The 20301-nt window shown below is 41.9% G+C and overlaps 1 protein-coding gene and 2 pseudogenes across 1 annotated transcript in view; all 3 read right to left on the bottom strand.

The window, feature by feature from the left end:
* Positions 1-20301, bottom strand: part of DEPDC1B (DEP domain containing 1B) — a 71130-nt gene that overhangs the window by 31361 nt on the left and 19468 nt on the right. Inside the window, exons 3-6 of the mRNA XM_037062897.1 lie at positions 7268-7403; positions 4350-4477; positions 3590-3720; positions 1662-1709 (exon numbers count right to left, since the gene is read on the bottom strand). Coding sequence (XP_036918792.1) covers positions 1662-1709; positions 3590-3720; positions 4350-4477; positions 7268-7403 — 443 coding nt within the window. The remainder of the gene's footprint in view (positions 1-1661; positions 1710-3589; positions 3721-4349; positions 4478-7267; positions 7404-20301) is intronic.
* On the bottom strand, positions 787-1547 carry LOC118998827 (40S ribosomal protein S6-like; annotated as a pseudogene).
* On the bottom strand, positions 8729-9180 carry LOC118998630 (ubiquitin-conjugating enzyme E2 D2-like; annotated as a pseudogene).

Here is a 20301-nt window from a genome sequence, read left to right as displayed (position 1 = left end):
CGATTCCCAGTCAGGGCACATGCCTGGGTTGCAGGCCAGTTCCCAGCAGAGGAACTCACGAGAGGCAACCATACATTGATATTTCTCTCCTTCTCTCCTCCCTTACCCTATAAAGATAAATAAATAAAAATCTTAAAAAAAAAAAAAAAAGAAAGAAAGAAACTACCTCTAAGCAGTGACCTGCAAGTGAGACTGCAAAGGGCCCTGGAGAGTAAACATCACCGCTATCAGTCAACCAAAATCATAGAATTCTTCTCATTAAAATCATTTGTTTGAAAAAAATCCCCCCACAAACAGTATGAAGTGAGAAACTATAACTACTCACTGCTTCACAGTGCCTACGATATCCAATAAAGTGGATATCATATCTGCGAAATGGATTTTGACAAAAAAACCTCAGAGGGCCCACCCTGACTGAGGCATCTTGGTCATGTTACTGAAACAGTCTTTCCTGTTTCTCTGCACGCAGGTCCTTCTCCTCCCACACCATCCTGCGTACCATTAGATTAGTCTTCTAAACCATTTCTCTCCTAGTTAAACCATTACCCTGTAAGAAGCCAACAGTAGACAGGATCTGTTAAGCAAATTGATGATGTAAATATAGGACATACTTAGGAAAAAAATAATCCACTAGAAAATAAAAGCACAAAATTCCTTTAAAAGCATTCTATAACTCAGCCCTTTCACCGTGCAGCAGATTTATCACTAAAAGTACAGCAATTCCCAACCAATTAACTACCAGTCTCACAGGTGTCAAATCAATGTTCAGATCTTTTTTTTTCTCTTATGTTTATCCTTATTTATTTGTTACTCTTAGAAGACCTCATTTTTGGCTAGACTCAGAGGTAGAAGCTCTCAGAGAGGACAGCCTACGTCTCTTGGCAATTTGTTCCTGGTGTTTTTCTTTGGCCTCCTTCATCCTCTTACCCAAGGTTTAGCATACTCTGCAGCCTCTTCCTTATTTTTCTTAGAATGTTGCTTCTTCAGAGCAATGCACCAATGTTTGTGTTACAGGACACGTGGAATAACAAGACGCTGAATCTTAGGTGCTTTAGTTCTAGGTTTCTTACCTTCCTTGTTTAGGGGCTTTCTCACAACAATTGGCGGACATCATATTCTTTAGAGGTTGAAGAGTTCGCGGATGCTGCTAGCTCGTTTGGGCCCCAGGCAACGAGGCACAGTAGTATCAGTGAGCCCAGGACTGTCTTTCTCCCCTTTTTTTACAATGACCAAGTTGGCATCCACAATGCAGCCCCAAACTGATTTGTGCTTTCGCTCCCCAGTCCTCCTTGGTCTGTAACAGGAGTGCCCCTTGCTCGGCAGCAGGCAGACGCGGCCACGGGTCAAAACACCCTGCTTCATGGGGAAACTTGGCCATTCCCACCACTGATTCGAATCACATAACCCCTCCACTCTTCACCCAGAGCATCAGCAGCAACTGCTGTGGTCAGACGCTTCTCATAAAAAGTACGAAGTTTGCACTCATCATCCACTTCAATGAGTTTCCTACAGCCAGTGGCTAGGAAAGAGATGTTCAACTTATCTTGAAGGGGCCAACCACCTCCAAGGCACCACGGAAAAGAGGACCAGCAAAAATAGATTCTAATTCAGGGCATTAATTTCTGTTAATTTCATAAAACTGGCAAACAGTTAGTACTTACAATTTGCCAAACACTTCATTGCTGACAGTACCCAGTGAGGAAGTTCTTCTGCAGAAAAATAAAAATAAAAAAATATTTTCATGAATTGCATATAACCCTAGGAATTATATACATTGCTGGTCTCATAAGAATGTAGTACTTGCCCAAGTAATATGAAACATATCTGCCAATCATAAATCATCTATGTATCAGAACATTTAAAAAATGGCAGTTTTTCTTTAGCAGCGGTGTTTCATGTGCTTGTATAAATCATGCCTGCAAAATTCTCTAAGGACAAGATGAACTTTTCAAAGCTTTAGTGACAAGAAGTGTGATGGTTTGTTCCAGGGAAACAAACTAACAAACAAATCAATTATCCTAAGACTTGTATCAGGCAAAGAAAAAACAGGAAAAGCAAAAATAGTAGTCATCGAACGCATCTGTGAAACCAGTTCACCAAACACTTAAATAAAAGGTGAATTCTCTATGCCCAAAGTCGTCCAATATAGGTATCACTTTATGTTTCAATTTTCAAAATGTTTTAAGGCAAAGTTCTACTGACATATGAATACAGGCCATTCATGTCAGAACAGCCTTACAGGAATAATGGTTAGCACCTCTACAAAACCCTAGATGAGCCACCTGGTAGAGGCTCCGCTTTCTTCGGGCCCTGCACAGGCATCTGATGAGATGGGCCCACACTCATGCTTCCATTCCTTCATCTCCACTTTCAGCAGAACTGCAGACGCTGGTTGAATTGTTAGATCTAAGAGGCTGGGTCTTGTGAAATGCTCCCTTCTTTCTTAAGAACTTACTTAGTATGCCAAAAGATGACTGGTCATCTGACCAATGGCTAAAAATACTAATGTTTGCTGTACTTAGAGAATGTAAAAGGACTTCAGATGCATTTCAAAGGCCATAAACCCCTCATTCTATGTCACTTAATTCTACATGTGGTATTAACCAGACAACTCACAAATTCACAAATCTATTTCTGTTTCCTGATGTCCTCCATTCTTGATACAGGGGTTATAGAAAGGGAAGCATTTCAGGTTTCAAAGACACATGCTGCGCCTGTCAGGAAACTTGGCCTTAAGCAAACTCTTCCCCTCTCACCACTGCTCGGGCCCCTTCTGGCACAGCGCTGTCTGCTGCCAGGAACCTCCAGCCTTACCTCTAACTGTAAATTACAGAACCCCAAATTACTGTACCACCTTTCCACAACCAAAGGTCATTCTAGTTCCAGCTAATTCCCAGGATCAAGGGTTTGAGGGGAAGGAAGAACCAATCAAACTGCCCATTCAGTTCTAGTGCCTCCCTTATCCAGTAGAAGGAGGTTGTAAAAATCAGTGTGGAGATTCTGACTCCACTCCATGTACGGTGACTATTTTTCCAAATAAAAAACCAGGATAGGTACCTGCTAAATGTCTTTCTTTTTTCTGATTTGTAAACTGACTTGAGGAAAAAAACAGCATTAAAAAAATTAAAACACCTTCAACATTTAAAAAGCGACCTTTAGAAAAAGAAAAAAAATAACACAAACCAAGAGTATCCCAGAGGAACTGACACAGAGTTACCGTTATAAAAAAGTCAGTGAGAACCTAAAATCAATCAGACCCCAGGATCCACCTGTGAACTGACTCAAGATGTCAGGTGAGTCTTAAATCTACTCACTTTTCGGGAATTTTTCAGAACCACCTAAAGCCCAGTGTAGCAAACACTGAACTAGTCTCTGGATGGATTTTACTGAGGTTTTTACTCCTGAGCATTCATCATTCTATGACATTTCTTTAATCCGAGCACTCAGGTAAAACGTATTAGGACATGACAGGAGGCTATGTGTAATGAGGGGTAAACATTTAAGGTTTAGGGAAGTGTCAAGTAGAAGGTGAGAGAACTGTGCACCAACATATTGATCAACCAGAAACAAAATAGTTTTATGTACTTACTTGACTTGTCATCAAGGATAACGACTCCCTGCTTGCTCACACTATATACATTATGTAAGATGAACTTGGACTTGACAAGTTTGACATCTAAAACTTCTTCTAAGGAATCTAGGCCAAGGATTCTCTGTAAACTAAAAAGATAATAATTACATTAACTAGTTACTTTTTAAAATATCATCATTTACCAAAAAAAACTGGCATTGTAAAAAAAAATCAATCTTTAAAATGTGTTCTTTTTATGCATTTCATCCAATATTTGTGGGGCAAACAAGCTAGAAATTGAGTATGATAGAACACATTTGAAAAATGTCATTTTGCCATTAACATATTACTTCACTAATTTAATAACATAACAGCATGAATGTCAAAAATGATTTTATAACACATTATAAAAACAAAAATTAGCTTATCCAATGATGAGAAACTGCTACATCGTTCTGGGAAAAAAAAACCTGCTATAAACACCATTAACTTTAATTACCTGTAGTACATCTAACATCTAAAAGTTCAAATTCCCCATTATGTATTTCATTAACTTAAGAGTTCAGAGTTTCTAGAAAGTTTAAGAACTTTCAAATGTCTATCCTTAACTATTTACCCAGAATTTAATTAAATTATGCTTAATAAGCAGCATGGATACAAATAATACAAAGTTGAGATTTTTATACATAAGTTCAGAAAACTAAACATGCCGAGAATACTGGAAAAGCAAATTAGAAAAAAATCACAAAAAAGTCCCATTAATGTCAAATGCACATACTATGCTAACGTCATAGACTTCCATATCTCTTCCACGTTGGCCTCTGTCAGCTGTCTGCGGTAGACCAGGCGGCAGGCCGGCACCTCTCCAATAGCAATACTGTGACGCTTGTACCACATCTCAGAGTTCTGATGGTGGGCAGGGACGTGAAAAGAAAGAGAATAAATACTTCAGGAGACAGCGGTAAGGCTTTATGGGCAATTTCTTTCACTTTATTTAAAATAACAGCAAATATAAACTAACGTTCCTTGTATGGACTGCAGAGAAATAAAGTATGACTCTTAAAAATCAGGTCGTGTTGTTAGTGAACATTCAAGAACTGCAGGGCGGCTACGACCGGAAGCATGGCATTTCCTGTGGGAGTTTCGAACACTCATTTCAAAATTAAGTAAAGGAATGCCTATCCAAATTCACACACTGTCCAAATTAAATGACTGTTTAAAATAAAATTATATTCATTTCAAGAATTCTGTTTTTTGGTAAGCAAAGATCGAATGAGTACAATGTTGAACAGCAGCCCCAGATCACTGGTGTCCCCAACAGGCAGGTGAAACGAGACTCCACAAGGACAGCAAAACTAAAGCTCAAGAGAGACACGCAACAAACACGTTAGTATCAATTCTCTCTGGATATTATGGGTAATTTTTCTCCTTTTGTCTCTGCTGCACACAATTCTACTGAACACATGAATAATAGAAATAGCAGTTAAGTGACTGAGTCCTGTGAGAACTCACTTGATTATCACAATGACCTCACCCCAGAGGGGTGTACCATCCCAGTTTCACCGAAAAGAAACTGAGACACAAACCCGGTCAATGAAACAGAAACAAGCTCAACAGCTAGTAAAGGAGGAGTCAAGATTCAACCCAACAGTGTGGCTCCAGAGCACACACTCCTACTCTCCACATGGTACTATCCCCTCAGCAAATGCAAGAAATAATTTTATGCATTTCAATTTATTTGATATAAAGGCAAGGGAGAAAATAGGACAAAACAAAAACCAAAACTAACTAGTGAAGTGGAAGCAGAGTCAGAAAGAGGAAAATAAATAAATAAATAAATAGATAATGAACTCAAGTTCTTTAGGGAAGATGAACTGTTTCTCTATTAACTATTAACCTCATCATCCTAAAACCTCTGTCAAGGGAAAGAGGTCCTGCTCTGCCTTTCCTTCTTGGGACAATTCTCAAGAAGCAGCAGTAAAGGCTTTAATGGAATCATAATAAGCAGAGAGCTTCCAAACTTCTACCACTTCATTTATGGGGGAACTTTAAGAAGAGGCAAGACAACAGTTGTCAAAACAAATGCAGAGTCAGGTGACCAGAAAAATCACGGGGCGGGGGGGGGGGGCAATGGCCAATGAATCGAAACACTGCTCTACCACAGGGTCTACCAATGAGGTGTTTAAACATGAATGTGCAAAAAACAATGTACCTCATTTCATAGAGCTTATAATTTAATTTTCTCTGGATAGGGACTATCAAGTAGACCTTAATTAAGTACTCTTCATTAGGAATTAATTAAATAGTCCTCAAATATCCTTTGTGCTCTCTCTTTCAGAGTAGTTCCACTTTATTTCCTGATAATCTATTTTGTATTGTATGCTTCACTAGACTATGAGCCACTTTAGAGCAAAACTGTGTGGCGTATCATTGTATCTGTAGAGCCTAGTGCAACGCATGATTCACAACAGACACTTAATACATCTTTGTCGAGTGAATACAATGACTTCCAAATACGACCTCTCCTCCTAGTTCCAGCGCTGTTCTTTCCATCTGCCTATTAGACATTTCCAATTAACACAACCCAATTTTATCATCAAACACATTTAAAACCAAATTCATCACTGCCCCGACATATCTGCAAGCCCTTACAGAGTCCCCATTTCTGTCACCGGTGTCACTTTTTCTTGAATTATCTTTGATGAAGCCTAAGCTGCTTCACTGTTCTCGCCAAGATACAATACAACCTCTTCAGGTAACTCTTTTCATTACCTGGCCAAAAATGTTTACATCAAGTCTTTGCAAACAGAAGAATGAACTGGACATCAAGTCCTATGAGACTAGATTAACTTAAAACATTGGTGTTATTCCAATTCCTAAAAACTGCTATACAAAATTTTTCTCTGTATTTTATTTTTTAAGCATTATTTCCATCTTGGTAGTCTTTATGGGGATATTTCAAAGAAAAAGTATGTCCCCCAAAAAGAAGTTCAATGAGCTTAGGTTTTCCAACACTAGCAGATTCTACCTTTGTTTATATATATTTATATATTTTTCTTTTTTTTAATCCTCACCCGAGGATATGTTTACTGACTTTAGAGGGGTGGGGGGAGGAAGGAGAAGCATCGATGTGAGAAAGAAGCATTGGCTGGTTTCCTCCCATATGCACCCAAACAGGGATCGAACCCACAAACTAAGTATGTGCCCTGACCAGGAATTGAACCCACAACCTTTTGGTGTACAGGGCGATGCTCCAACCAACCAAGTCACCCGGCCAGGGCTTCCTTTGTTCATATTTTGTGTAAGGCTCCATAAAAAACACTCCATATCCCAACCTCTCACTCTCAATTGGTCACAAAGTTCAGAAGGAGGAGACAAACAGGGAAAAGAGCAACATACAGAACAGAAAGGAAAAGGAGATAATAAGGGAATTTTAACAAAAAACTGCTTGGTCTGAACATATGAAAACAGCTACCATATATGTGTTCAAAATATCAATACACAAGAGCAATAAAAATGCAAAACCCAGTCTTCGTGACTGGTCTCTCAGCTACTGACAGGTCAGATACTGCTCTGAAGTACTTTCGCACCAGAGTTCACATCGAGGAACTGACAGAGGGAACCGGGACTGAGCCTGGAGGTCCCCAGACCACTGCTCACTCTCGCTGCCACTGCCCGGGTAGCAGTGACACTTACCATCACAACTGGCCTCACTGGGATGTTCTCTTGTGAAGTGCCCGGTAGGGGGTCAGTCCACTGAGGAAATTTGATAGCATCCTTTTGGCATGGGGGCTTCTTTGGATATGGTTTCAGGGGTGAGGAAAGAGGAAATCTAAAAACCAAGAAGAAAACCTCCATTATTGTAGTCAGTGAAAGACACAGGTATTTCAACAGTCACTTCTTATATCCTTGAAAACTCATATAACAGCAAACTCCATATAATAAATGAGTTCATACTTAATCAAGTCATTATACAGGGCTAATTATACCCAACAATACATAATTTTAAAAAATATTCTTCATCATGCCCATCAAATAACATTTATAAAGGAAAAATGTGACACGGTTTCTATCACTGTAGTAATGACTTTATTACAGAGATAAATCATTTTTGAACATACAAACTCCAGAGGAGCAACAGGATCTTTAACTATATACAAGTATTTCCATCAAATGAATTTTTACCCTCACATCCAAAGAGATCTAAGCAGTTAAAAACATAAGAAAAATAAGAGGCACTAGCTATGTATCAACTGAGAGACCACATACAAACCAAAGAAAACAGAAGCAAGAACAGGGGGCTGAAAGGCCGAGGTTAGAGGGCTGGGAGATGTTAAAAAGTGGGAACAAAGCCCTTCACACTTTATGTACAAATGGGTTCAATCCCGTCAAACTTAGACCTTAAAATGCAGGATATGGGTAGATTTTAATCTGATTGGTCATAACTTTCACCTAAGCATAGGTCCTTCACCACAAAACGAATACAGAAACAGCTTTGTGTTCTTTGCCTTGTTTTTCATATTTGTTTTGTTGTTGTTGCTCACTTTTTTATTGTTGACACTATTACAAAAGCCTCCCTTTTCCCCTCTTTTCCACCTTCAGCCCCGCTGCCCCAGGCCTTCACCACACTATTGTCCGTGTCCATGGGCTATGCACATGGTCTCCAGCTAATCCGTTCACCTTCTTTTACCCAATCCATCCCACCCCTTCTTAACATCTGTTTTAGCAGTAAAAGTATTCCATCTAAAAACCATCTCCTACAGAACAGTGGAGCTGTCTTCCCCCATCCAAGCGCACCCCATACCCACCACCCCTCACCTTGCCCTTATCCAAATTTAAATCAACAGGAAAGCTTTCAGCCCCAAACCTGGGTTCAACCTGGAGAACTGGTTTGTCACACACACACTTCTCCGCTAGGGGGCAATGCCGGTCCAGAAGCACAGTGTTCCTAGTTTCTTGTAACAAGCCTGTACAGCAGCATGGCGGTATCAGGTAAACAGGAGCAGTATCAGGTAAACAGGCGGTATCAGGTAAACAGGAGCACGGGGGAAGATGAGGCAAGAGCTCATAGAAAGCAGTCAAGTGGAAATCAAAGGACCTTCCTCTTTCCGAGTTCCCCTATCTTTATTTGTAGAGGCTATCCAATTATTTCTTTCATTAGATTGCATACTTCTGAGTCCATCCCTGAGCTATTCTGTTGTATTTGCCTCTATCAGTTTTGTAGGCCCGAGCACTCTCAGGCACCAAGGGATCATCTGGATCACCACTGCACAACAGAGAACAGCTGGACAACAGTCCTTCAGAAAGTTAGTGTATAAAATCACTGTGACCACAGAAAATCCAGACAAATGATGCCGTTGCTGTTAATATTTGAATGATACATTCTTGTTGTAAATGCTGGCTTCGGTAGTTTGAAGGGGTAATCTGTTGGGAACTGAACTGACAAGAAAAGTACTCCACCCTGACAGGGACTGTCCTTTGTCCCCATTATTGCACCTTGAGGAAGGAACCTATCTCCAACAGGACTTGCAGAACACTGTGCTGAGCCAGAGCTGGGGCTCCTACGCTAGGTCATCATTAAATTCCTCGTGGATTCTCTTCAGGGCCATCGTGGTAGGTAGCAGAACAGTGGTGGGGTTAGGGGAGGGGCTGGGAAAAGGCACAGAGGCCCCCTCAGTGATCACAGGTCTGGTGGGGCCCCCTGGATGCGCCCTTCCTCCTCACCTCAACAACACTGCCTCCTCCTCCTCCTCCTGGGCCCTGGGGATCCCTGAATCCCTCTGAGGGGAGCAGGAGCCCAGGCCCGGGGCTGTCCCTCTTGATGGGACAGCGGGAGGGACTGACTGCCTGCTGCATGTGGACAGAGGGACCTGCATGCCACCCAGCCTAACACATTTTTAAATAAATAAAACTTGTCCTGTTATCATTTGAATTTCACGATTAAATAAGTTATTAATGAGATGCTTGGGTAAGCCATTTCTTTCAGTTAGCTCAAAATCCTGACTGCCTCATAACTGCAGCTGAAGTTTGTAGATAAGTATGCAAATACAAATTACTGATAGATGAACCTGCACTAATACCTGCTAAGGAAGCATGTATTAGAACAAAAAGCATTTGGCCTAATAGTCATTTTTATAACTAATTCTAATAAAGATTAATCCTCCTTCCCTAAAATATCCAGCACTTCACACTGAGATTGAAGCTTCCGTCTAGAAATCCATCTCAGAGGAGGTGGAAAGCTGTCCAATGTCCTCATTCTGCCTTTCAATAACCCTGGGCTCCCAGCACTCCTAGACATCAATCAGCAGCATCGCTCCTGAACTAACACATACACGACTAAATATAATCTAACTCTCTTTAAACTGGTCTAGACCACACCTGATAAAGAACAACAGAAAGGTAATTAATACGTATTTTCCTCAAAGGACCTTTTTATGTTAGCTTGTTAGAAAACAATAAACAACATCCCACTGCACTGATAAAGCAACGCAAAAACTCTAGTGCTCAATGTTGACAGTTAGGTTTTTATTCTGACTTTTTATTTAGTTAGGCCAAAATAAAGGCTTGAAACTTTGTCCATGATATCCATAGAAAAAAATAACTCAAATTAATTATAAAGATCTTATTCTTGCCCTGGCTGGTGTAGCTCAGTGGATTGAGCACGGGCCTGTGAAGCAAAGGGTCGCTGGTTCAATTTCCAGTCAGGGCACATGCCTGGGTTGCAGGCCAGGTCCCCAGTGGGGGACATATGAGAGGCAACCACACATTGATTTTTCTCTCCCACTCTTTATTCTTCCTGCCCCTCTCACTAAAAATAAATAAATAAAATATATATTTAAAACAAAAAGATCTTATTCCCAAGGCAAATGCAGAAGTAAAGAATTTTAAAATGTCTGTACTTTACAAAGAAAAGTTTCATCGAGGTGAGTTAGGAGAATCACAAATAAAGATTATTATAGAGAAACATTTCAAAAGCAGTCATCATAGACTTGAAAAAAGATGACTGATGGAGAGAAGTTGAATTTCATCTTCTCTGAAAAGAACATCCAATAACTGGGCTTTACTTGAAAGGTCAGTTTTGAGTCAGTAAGAAAAAAAATGAGGTCTGCAAATCATTAAATCAAGTTAAAGATAAATAAACTAAAAGATAGCTTGAATTTTTGGTATTTAAGTTACCAAGGCAATTATTTCCAAATAATTCCAAAATATAAATGAAATTAAACACTAAAGCCAGTGAAGTCACCCTGGGTGGCAAGTGGAGCCTGGCACACAGAAGACCAACTCCGTGTCAGACACCAGCAATCACCGTGTTTGTGAACAGAGAAAGACGCCTTCTCGGAAGTGAATTCTCCAGCCCAAATGATGGCACACGGGTAAGGGGCAAAGTGCTTAATGAGCTTTTTCTAAATTTTTGACCAAAAAACCCCCCAATGAACAAAATATAACACATTAACTCATCAAAATAACATCACAAGGAGACAGCATTTCACACTTAACAGACTGGAAAAAAAGTAAGCCACTCAATATCAAACATTTTCTACTACTAGAATAAAAATTAGCATACCCACAATGGAAAACAAATGCCACTACCTGGTAAGGTTGAACATGTACACACCCTCTAAACTAACTCCACTTCAAGGTAACTCTAGGTATCTTAGAGAAACCTGCGCATGTGCAAAAGGAAACATATCCACAAATGTTCATGGGGGCATAACAGTAAAATACGGAAAGCAACCCAAACCACCACCAACAGGAGGACGGATTGTGGTGTATTGATGCAACACAATAGAATACAGATGAGAAAAGCCCACAAACTATCATTAAACATATGAACCAACTGGACGAATCTAAAAAATCATAAGAAATAAAAGAACAAATGGGAAAGAATAAAGACTCGTTAGTATCCTTTATGCAAAATTCGAAGGAGAAAAATATTTCAGAAATAAATGAATAAATTGTTTAAGGATCCAAGAGTAAGTGTTAAAACAATAAAGAGAAGCAAGGCTATGATTAAAACAGAAATCAAAACTATTAATGACCTCTGAGGAAATGATGCAAAGTGTGGGTCAACAGATGTTCATTTTATCCTTCTTATATAGGCTGTTCAGCTACCATTTATACATTTCCTATGAAAGACCTATTTTTCAATAAAATTGTTTTAGAACATTAAAAAGAACAGAGCTCCCTCTAGTGGAATACATTTGCTTTTGCTTTATAAATTATAAATTTAATCCTAACATTATGATGTGGATTCCAGAATCAAAAGTCCATTGGAAATGATATAGTACAAACTCCACATTTCTACACTGAGGCCAGAAAAGGCACTGGCCACAGCAAGTCAACCAATAAAATGACCCAGGTCTCCTACTGCCACCTCAACTACCAAATATTGGTTGCACACACAAAAAAATTAGAAAATAGACGACTTCAGGCCAAGATGGAGGCGTAGGTAGAAACACTGTACCTCCTCGCACAACCAAATTTAAGGACAACAATTTACTAACAAAAACAGAACCAAAACAGACAGAAAACTTAACTGTACCAAAGTCCAACCACAATGAACCATTCGTCCAGACCCATAAGAGGGGCGGAGTCAGTGGCTGGCAGAGAGGGGTCAAGCTGGAAAAAGCGGCCAGACCAACCCACAAGCACAAGCAACGGTTGGCAGATCCCAGGTGTGGGGTGGCAACAGGCAGACCCAGTGAGGGTGTGGGGCAGCTAGCTGACTGTGGTCACACATTCACACACAGATAAAGAAGGTGAAAAAACGAACAGTGAGACAGACCACACAACCCAGGACCCCAGGGACAGGAACTAAAGCCTAAAAGCACCAATTGGAAAAACTTTCGGGGGTTGAGGTGCCAGGAGAGGCTCCGAGCATCACGGGAGAATTTGCTGGGGAGAACCACAGGGTCCTAGAATGTACACAAGTCTACCTACCCGAGAACCAGCACCAGAAGGGCCCAATTTGCCTGTGGGAAGTGGCAAAGGGGAAAGAAATCCAAGAGAGAGAGCAGAACAAATGCCATTGCTCCCTCTCTGACCCCAACCCCACAAACAGTGTCACAACCCAGCAACTGGATTGCGCCTAAGGCTCCGTCCCTCATACATGACAGGCATGAACAGACCAAAACATTATGGCTGAATAAGAAGAACAGCTCAAAGCCCCAGAGCCAATACTTCTAAGTGACCAAGAGATAGCCAACCTTTCAGATGCACAGTTCAAAACACTGGTGATCAGGATGCTCACAGAACTGGTTGATTTTGGTCGAAAATTAGATAAAAAAAACGCAGGCTACACTAATTGAAATGAAGCAAAATGCACATAGAACCAATAGTGATGGAAAGAAAACTGGGACTAAAATCAATGGAGTGGACCAGAAGGAAGAAAGACACAACCAAACAGAAAAGAATGAAGAAATAAGAATTCAAAAAAATGAGAGGCTTAGGAACCTCCAGGACATCATCTTTAAACGTTCCAACATCCGAATTATAGGGATACCAGAAGGGGAAGAGCAAGAGTGACAAGAGGAAAACTTATTTGAACAAATAATAAAGGAGAACTTCCCCAATCTGGAAAAGGAAATAGACTTCCAGGAAGTCCAGGAAGCTCAGAGAGTCCCAGAGAAGCTGGACCCAATGAAGAACACACCAAGGCACATCATAATTACATTAGCCAAGATTAAAATGAAGGAGAGAATCCTAGAAGCAGCAAGAGATAAGGGGACAGTCACCTACAAAGGAGTTCCCATCAGACTGTCAGCTGATTTCTTGAAAGAGACCTTACAGGCAAGAAGGGGCTGGAAAGAAGTATTCCAAGTCATGAAATCCAAAGACCCACATCCAAGACTGCTCTACCCAGCAAAGCTTTCATTTAGAATGGAAGGGCAGATAAAGTGCTTCTCAGATAAGGTCAAGTTCAAGAAGTTCATCATCACCAATCCTTTATTATATGAAATGTTAAAGGGACTTATCTAAAAGAAAGAGGATAAAAAATATGAACAGTGAAAGGACAGCAAACTCACAGTTCCTAACAACCACACCTAAAACAAAAGCAAACTAAGAGGACAGCTAGATCAGGAGCGGAACCATAGAAATGGAGATCACATGGAGGGTTAGCAACAGGGGAGTGGGAGGAGGAGAAGGGGGGAGAAGTTACAGAGAATAAGTAACATAGACAATAGGCAGAAAATAGACAGGGGGAGGGCAAGAATTGTACAGGAAATGTAAAAGCTAAAGAAGTTAAGACACGTGGACATGAACTAAAGGGGGGGAATGTGGGAGGAGGGGGTGTGCAGGGTGGAGGGGAATGAAGGGGGAAAATGGGACAACTGTAATGGCATAATCAATACAATATATTTTTTAAACAATTTTTTAAATACTTTATTTATTTTTAGAGGGGAAGGAAAGGAGAGAGGAAGAGAAACATCAATGTATGGTTGCTTCTAGTGCATCCCCTGCTGGGAACTGGCCCCTGCCGGGGACTGGCTTGCAACCCAGGCATGTGCCCTGACTGGGAATCGAACCTCGATTGTCCAGTTCGCAGGCCCGCGCTCACTCCATTGAGCTACACCAGCCAGGGCAATATAATATATTTTTTAAAAATTAGAAAATATACTACAACTACTACTCTTTGATGAATTTACTTGAAACAAATTTGAATTCATTATTTAATCAATCAAAATAGTCTAGGGCATCTAAACCACGAGGAAAACACAGTTTATAATTTTAATAAATTTGACCCATAAATGACAGAGGACACAATGACAAAGTCCTTTTCATAATATATACCGAAATCATCTCTTTGGCATCAGCAGAAACTTGCAGCATCTAGCAGGGGTGTCCAACCTCTTGGTTTCTCTGGACCACACTGGAAGAAGAGCTGTCTTGGGCCACACATTAAATACATTGTGACATGTAATCACAACAAATCTCATGATGTTTTAAGTAAACTTACAACTCTGTTTTGGACCACATTCACAGCCATCCTGGGCTGCATGCAGCCCGCAGGCTGTAGGTGGGACACCCCTTTTGCCAGCCTGAGCTGGACTCTTTGCCTTCAGAAGCCATCTATCACCTCTGTATAGAAAAGGCACTCGGGTAGTGGTCATTGTAGGAGCTGACCTCCCTGAGACTGCCACGTTCCAGAAACCCACATTACATTTCACAATACTGCTTGAAGCTCTACCAGGAACATAAATGTTGGAGGGAAGAAGAATGAGAGATAAGAAAAATAACTAGTTGTCAAACTAAGGAAGCCTTTGAACTCCCAGCCCAGAAACCATTCCTTATTCCATGTGACTAAAGATTCCATTATGGACTTCCGCCAAGATGGAGGCATAGGTGGAAACACTGTGCCTTCTCCCACAACCAAGTTTGAACACAACAAAGGTTTGGAGAAATAGGACACACCCAAAGACCAGAAAACGGAATTATACGGAAGTCCGACAACTACGAACCGTTCAACAGGGACGGTAAGAGGGGTGGAGCCAGCAGTGGAGCTGGGTCAGGCAGGACAGATCCCCTGACCTAGGCGCTCAGGCAGCCCGGAACCAGTTGAGGTGCAGGGCAGACTGACCTCGGTCGCACATTCGAGCAAAGTGAGACGGACCATGCAGGCCCCAGGGGGCGAACCCAGTGGTGGAGGGCTGACGGCGGTGGCACACTCACATGCAGTGGAACGAAACGCGTGGGCCTGGTGACGGTGGTGGCTGCTGTGACTGGTGGGGACCACGGTAGCAGGCGGCAGAGGGAAGCCATTGTCCCTCTTTGACCCCGCCCCCACATACAACTTCACAATCCAGCGACTGAGTTGCCCTGCTCTAGTGAACATCTAGGGCTCCGATCTTGCTACTTGACAGGCACGAACAGCCCAAAAGATGGCGCATGAAGAACTCAAAATCCCAGAGCCAATAACTCTAAGCGACCGAGAAATTGCCAGCCTCTCAGAAGCACAATTCAAGACACTATTTATCAGGATGCTCACAGAACTGGTTGATTATAGTCACAAATTAGAGGAACATATGAAGGCTAAACTAATTGAAATGAAGGGAGATGTCCAGGAAACCAATAGCCATGGAAAGGAAACGGGGACTCAAATCAATGGAATGGACCAGAAGGAAGAATGAAACATCCAACCAGAAAGGAATGAAGAAATGAGAATTCAAACAAATGAGGAGAGGCTTAGGAACCTCTAAGACATCTTTAAACGTTCCAACATCCGGATTATAGGGGTACCAGAAGGGGGAAAGAAACAGCCACGAGTGGAACACTTATTTGAACAAATAATAAAGGAGAACTTCCCCAGTCTGGCAAAGGAAATAGACTTCCAGGAAATCCAGGAAGCTCAGAGAGTGCCAAAGAAGTTGGACCCAAGAAGGAACACACCAAGGCACATCATAATTACATTAGCCAAGACTAAAATGAAGGAGAGAATCCTAGAAGCAGCAAGAGATAAGGGGACAGTCACCTACAAAGGAGTTCCCATCAGACTTTCAGACTTTCTTTCTCAAAAGAGACCTTACAGGCAAGAAGGGGCTGGAAAGAAGTATTCCAAGTCATGAAATTCAAAGATCTACAGCCAAGATTGCTTTATCCAGCAAAACTTTCATTTAGAATGGAAGGACAGATAAAGTGCTTCTCAGATAAGGTCAAGTTCAAGGAGTTCATCATCACCAAGTTCATCATCACTTATATGAAATGCTAAAGGGACTTATATAAGAAAAAGAAGATGAAAAATAGGAACAGTGAAAGGACAGCAAACACACAGTTATTAACAACCACACCTAAAACAAAAGCAAACCAGAAGACAGCTAGATCAGGAGTGGAACCATAGAAATGAAGAACACATGGAGGGTTAGAAACAGGGGGGTGGGAGGAGGAGAAAGGGGGAGAAGGCACAGAAAATAGCATAGATGGTAGGCAGAAAATGGATAGGGGGGAGGGCTAGAATAGTGGGGGAAATATAGAATCTAAAGAACTTGAGACACGTGGTTATAAACTAAGGAGGGGAGAATGGTGGAGGAGGGAATGTGCGGGTGGAGGGGAATGAAGGGGGGGAATAGAACAACTGTAATGGTATAATCAATAAAATATACTTAAAAAATAATATAAATAAATAAATAAATAAAGATTCCATTATGAGTAAAGGATCAAATGAGTATTTTTAAGGAGGGGAGAGATGTGATCCAATCTGAAAGCCACTCCTACTGTAGATTAACAGTAACTATTTAGAAAATAAATTCTACAGAAGTTGTGTTAGATTTAGATCTAAGTAGTCCATGGTTTTTGGTGCTACTGTAAATTGAGTGGTGGTAGTTCTTCCTGTAAATGTAAATCATGTACATTTTTTAGAAGTCCTACGTAGTTTACACATTTCCTTCTTTTGCAGAGTCTGGCACTTAAAACTACAAAACACTGCTGAGAGATTAAAAACTTACACACATTGAAAGATGTACATATTCATGATTTGAAAGACTCAATTTTGTTAATTCACCAGATCTCTGCAAAATGATATACAGATTCCACACAATTTTACTCAAAATATCAACAGAAATTTTTGTAGAAATAAGCTAGTGGATTCTAAAACATATATGACAAGGCCAAAGCACTGGAATAGCCAAACAATTTTGAAAGAGAACAAAGTTAGAGGACACACTAACAGATTTCAAGATTTAATATAAACCTACTAAATCAAAACAGTGTTGTACCGGAGACAAGCTGGACGTATAGGACCCTGTGTGGTGCTATGTCTCATATACACATGAAACTGGCCAGTCACAATGGGGAGGAAGCAGCAATCGCATTACTCACCCCCCTCCTCAGGGACCCATTCCCACAACTAGAGCCCCCATTCCCTAAAGAGCGAGCACTCTTGCCAGAAGACATAGCAGGGCACTCTGGACTCCCTGTGGCAGGGAGCAGCAGGCAAGAAGAGCAATCGCTAACTCAGCAGCAGTAACTGATCCCAACCAGCAGAAAGAGGGCTGGCTGCTCTGACCCCGTTGAGGCAGGAATATCTGTGGCAGCTCTTGGTACCTACCTCCTTGTCCCACTGTAGCTGTGACCAGGCATGTGCAGAAACACCAGCCCAGTAAATAAGTGCATGGTTATCACCAGGAGTTCCAAGTCTCAGAAATTAACTGCTGGGTCACACTGCCAGGTAAGCCAGCCAAAGCCTGCCAGGTGACAGGTGAGGGTGAGGAAATTTACAGTGGAGAGTGGAGAGGGAAAGGACGAACATCAGCTGCAACCGTGAGACCTGCAAAAGGGACTATATTCTTCCTAGTAATTTCCTTCTCCTAGACATGGCTGCAGGAAGCACCATGAACATGTGTGGAGAAGCAGATCTGGGCAGCACAAGAAAGGGACTGTGCCAGCCACGGAGGTGCAAAGCCCACGTCGCCCTTCAAGAACCCAACGGACTCCAATTTCTAGCTGCTGTACCTTTCTTTCATGCTTCACCCAGGAAGCTTCCAGCATATGCATGAGCACAGTGCGGGTTCTGAGGCCAAGCCAATCCTAACAGAAGCCACAGGACCCTTCCAGCAGGTGACCTCTACCCAAGGACTCCCCAGTCGGCCTGGCCAAGACTTCCTCAGAACTGCACCCTGTGGGCTGAGCCCCTTCCCACCCAATTCTTTCCCTCTCTATTGCACAGAGGTCAGACCTGCACCACAATCTGAAGGCTCACCCCAATTTCTGTTCCTTGTCCCTTTAACCTTTCCAGGGGCCCCAGAACCCTGGCATTAAATCACGCACATTACCTAGGTCCATCTTGGCATCTCCTTCTCTTCTCCCAGGGCCTAAACTAACAGAATCTTCTAGTAATCTGCACTCATCTGTGTGTGATGACTTCACATCACTTACAACAATTTAAGTGCCTACCACATACGTATCTGACACCACTGGATAACAGATATACAAGAATTAATACCAGTTCTTGCCCTTAGTCTAGTGCAGGAGTAAGCAAGCGTGACCTGCAGGCCAATTCCCACCACTTCGTTTAGTCAGTAAAGTTATCCTGGAAAACAGTCATGCCCAACCCTTTACATGTGCTTAGCAGTTGGGCAGTTACGACTGAGGTTGTCTGACCCACAAACTGGCCCTTTAGGTAACAAGTGTGCCAAGCCCTGGGCTAGCTGGACCAAAGATAACCTCAAGACAGAAATGTGAGCACCCTTACTTTGTAGAAGAGGAAATGGAGGTTCAGAGTGTAGGCAATTGGCCTAAGACCACATGGGTGGCAGTAACTCGGAGCTGGGATTCAAACCTGGGCCTGCCTGCCTCACTCTGACCCTGTGCTTGTCATGGCCCTTGCATTCCCGAGCTTGTGTCATACTTAACTGCAGCTCAGTTGATGTGAGATGTGACTGAGCCACTTTAACTTGGGAACAGAGGTGGGGTGATTATTGCTTAACTCTTGCCCAGTAAAAAGGAAATTCTCCACTTACTAACCTTTGACTTCTTTCTCAATAAATGAGGCCCTGGGCTAGGTGAGGATATAGAGAAAAGCAAAGCCTTTCCCAACCTTATCTACCACCACACCCTGCATAAGGACAGGCAACATGTCCTTACATACTTAACCTCTCTCACGATCATTTAACCTCACCCATGATCACAGGAGGACAGGCTTTATAAGCAAGTTCCCTTACCCTGACCGGCCCCTCTCCCTCCCTCGCCTGGCAGGCACCCACTGATGCATCCATTCTCCACCCAAGTGTCGCCACAGAAACAAAATATTCTCTGACATACTCAAGCAGAGTTGATTCCCCAGCCCTCCAACAGCAGTGAATTCACATCCTCATGACAGCATCTGTGACAATGAATTCTAATGTATCTGTCCGCCCCTCTAGACTTTAGCTCTGAAAATAGGGTCATGCATCTAAAGTGTTTAGTGGTGTGGCTGGCATGAGTAGGCACCTCATAATGCTAGAGAAAGGAAAAGGAGGACGGGGAGAGGCAGCATATGTGAGGATCTAACACTGACGCCCAAACATGGGAGGGCTCGAAGAAAAGGCCAGAACGTAAGTATTAGCCATGCAGCTGGTGAAATGCTAGCTGGACATCAGTTGCATGTAAATGCTTAAATAGACTGTGCTTTCTGACACTCACATGAAACATTTTTCTGGCCTTTCCCACTTCTACTTTGCAAACGTATTAACTCCGCCAATCCAGAGAGTGGTACACCCTCACCTTTCAAGGACTTTTATTAAATCTGGTCTTATATGTAACCTGCATCTCAAGGCAAGTTCTCACTACCCTCAGAAACTTATGGTTTGGGATCAACAGGAAAACTCATCAATACTTACATGCTCTTGATTATTTTGTTTCCCAATTAACAGTATTTGAGAAGTACTCCTGCCCAACCCACCTTCTCTTCATTTAAAATGGGGCCCTTCAATGAGCCACGCTCCTTTGCTTTTTCTGGCTCCCACTACTCCACTCCCTATTAATGATAATAACCAGGCATCATGAACTCAGAGGACAGAAACCTAGGCAAGGATTAAAGAAAAGAGGATTTCCAAGGGCAAGTGAGCAAAGACCAAGAGGCTCTAACAAATAAATATAAAGGGAAAGGACACAGAAACGTGACTGGGGACATAAAATGTGGGAACTAAGACCACAGAAGGACCAGTATAGAAAGATAAGTCATGGGTTTGAAATTTTTACAAATTAATCATCAAAGGCCTTTAAAAATATTACAAAACAGAAGTTCATCAGTAACCAGG

This window comes from Sturnira hondurensis, unplaced genomic scaffold (assembly GCF_014824575.4).
Source record: "Sturnira hondurensis isolate 20B ecotype Veracruz unplaced genomic scaffold, ASM1482457v3 Scaffold0014384, whole genome shotgun sequence".
NCBI lineage: Eukaryota > Metazoa > Chordata > Mammalia > Chiroptera > Phyllostomidae > Sturnira > Sturnira hondurensis.
The sequence above is the reverse complement of the archived record's forward strand: the minus strand, read 5'-3'. Positions and strand labels throughout refer to the sequence as shown.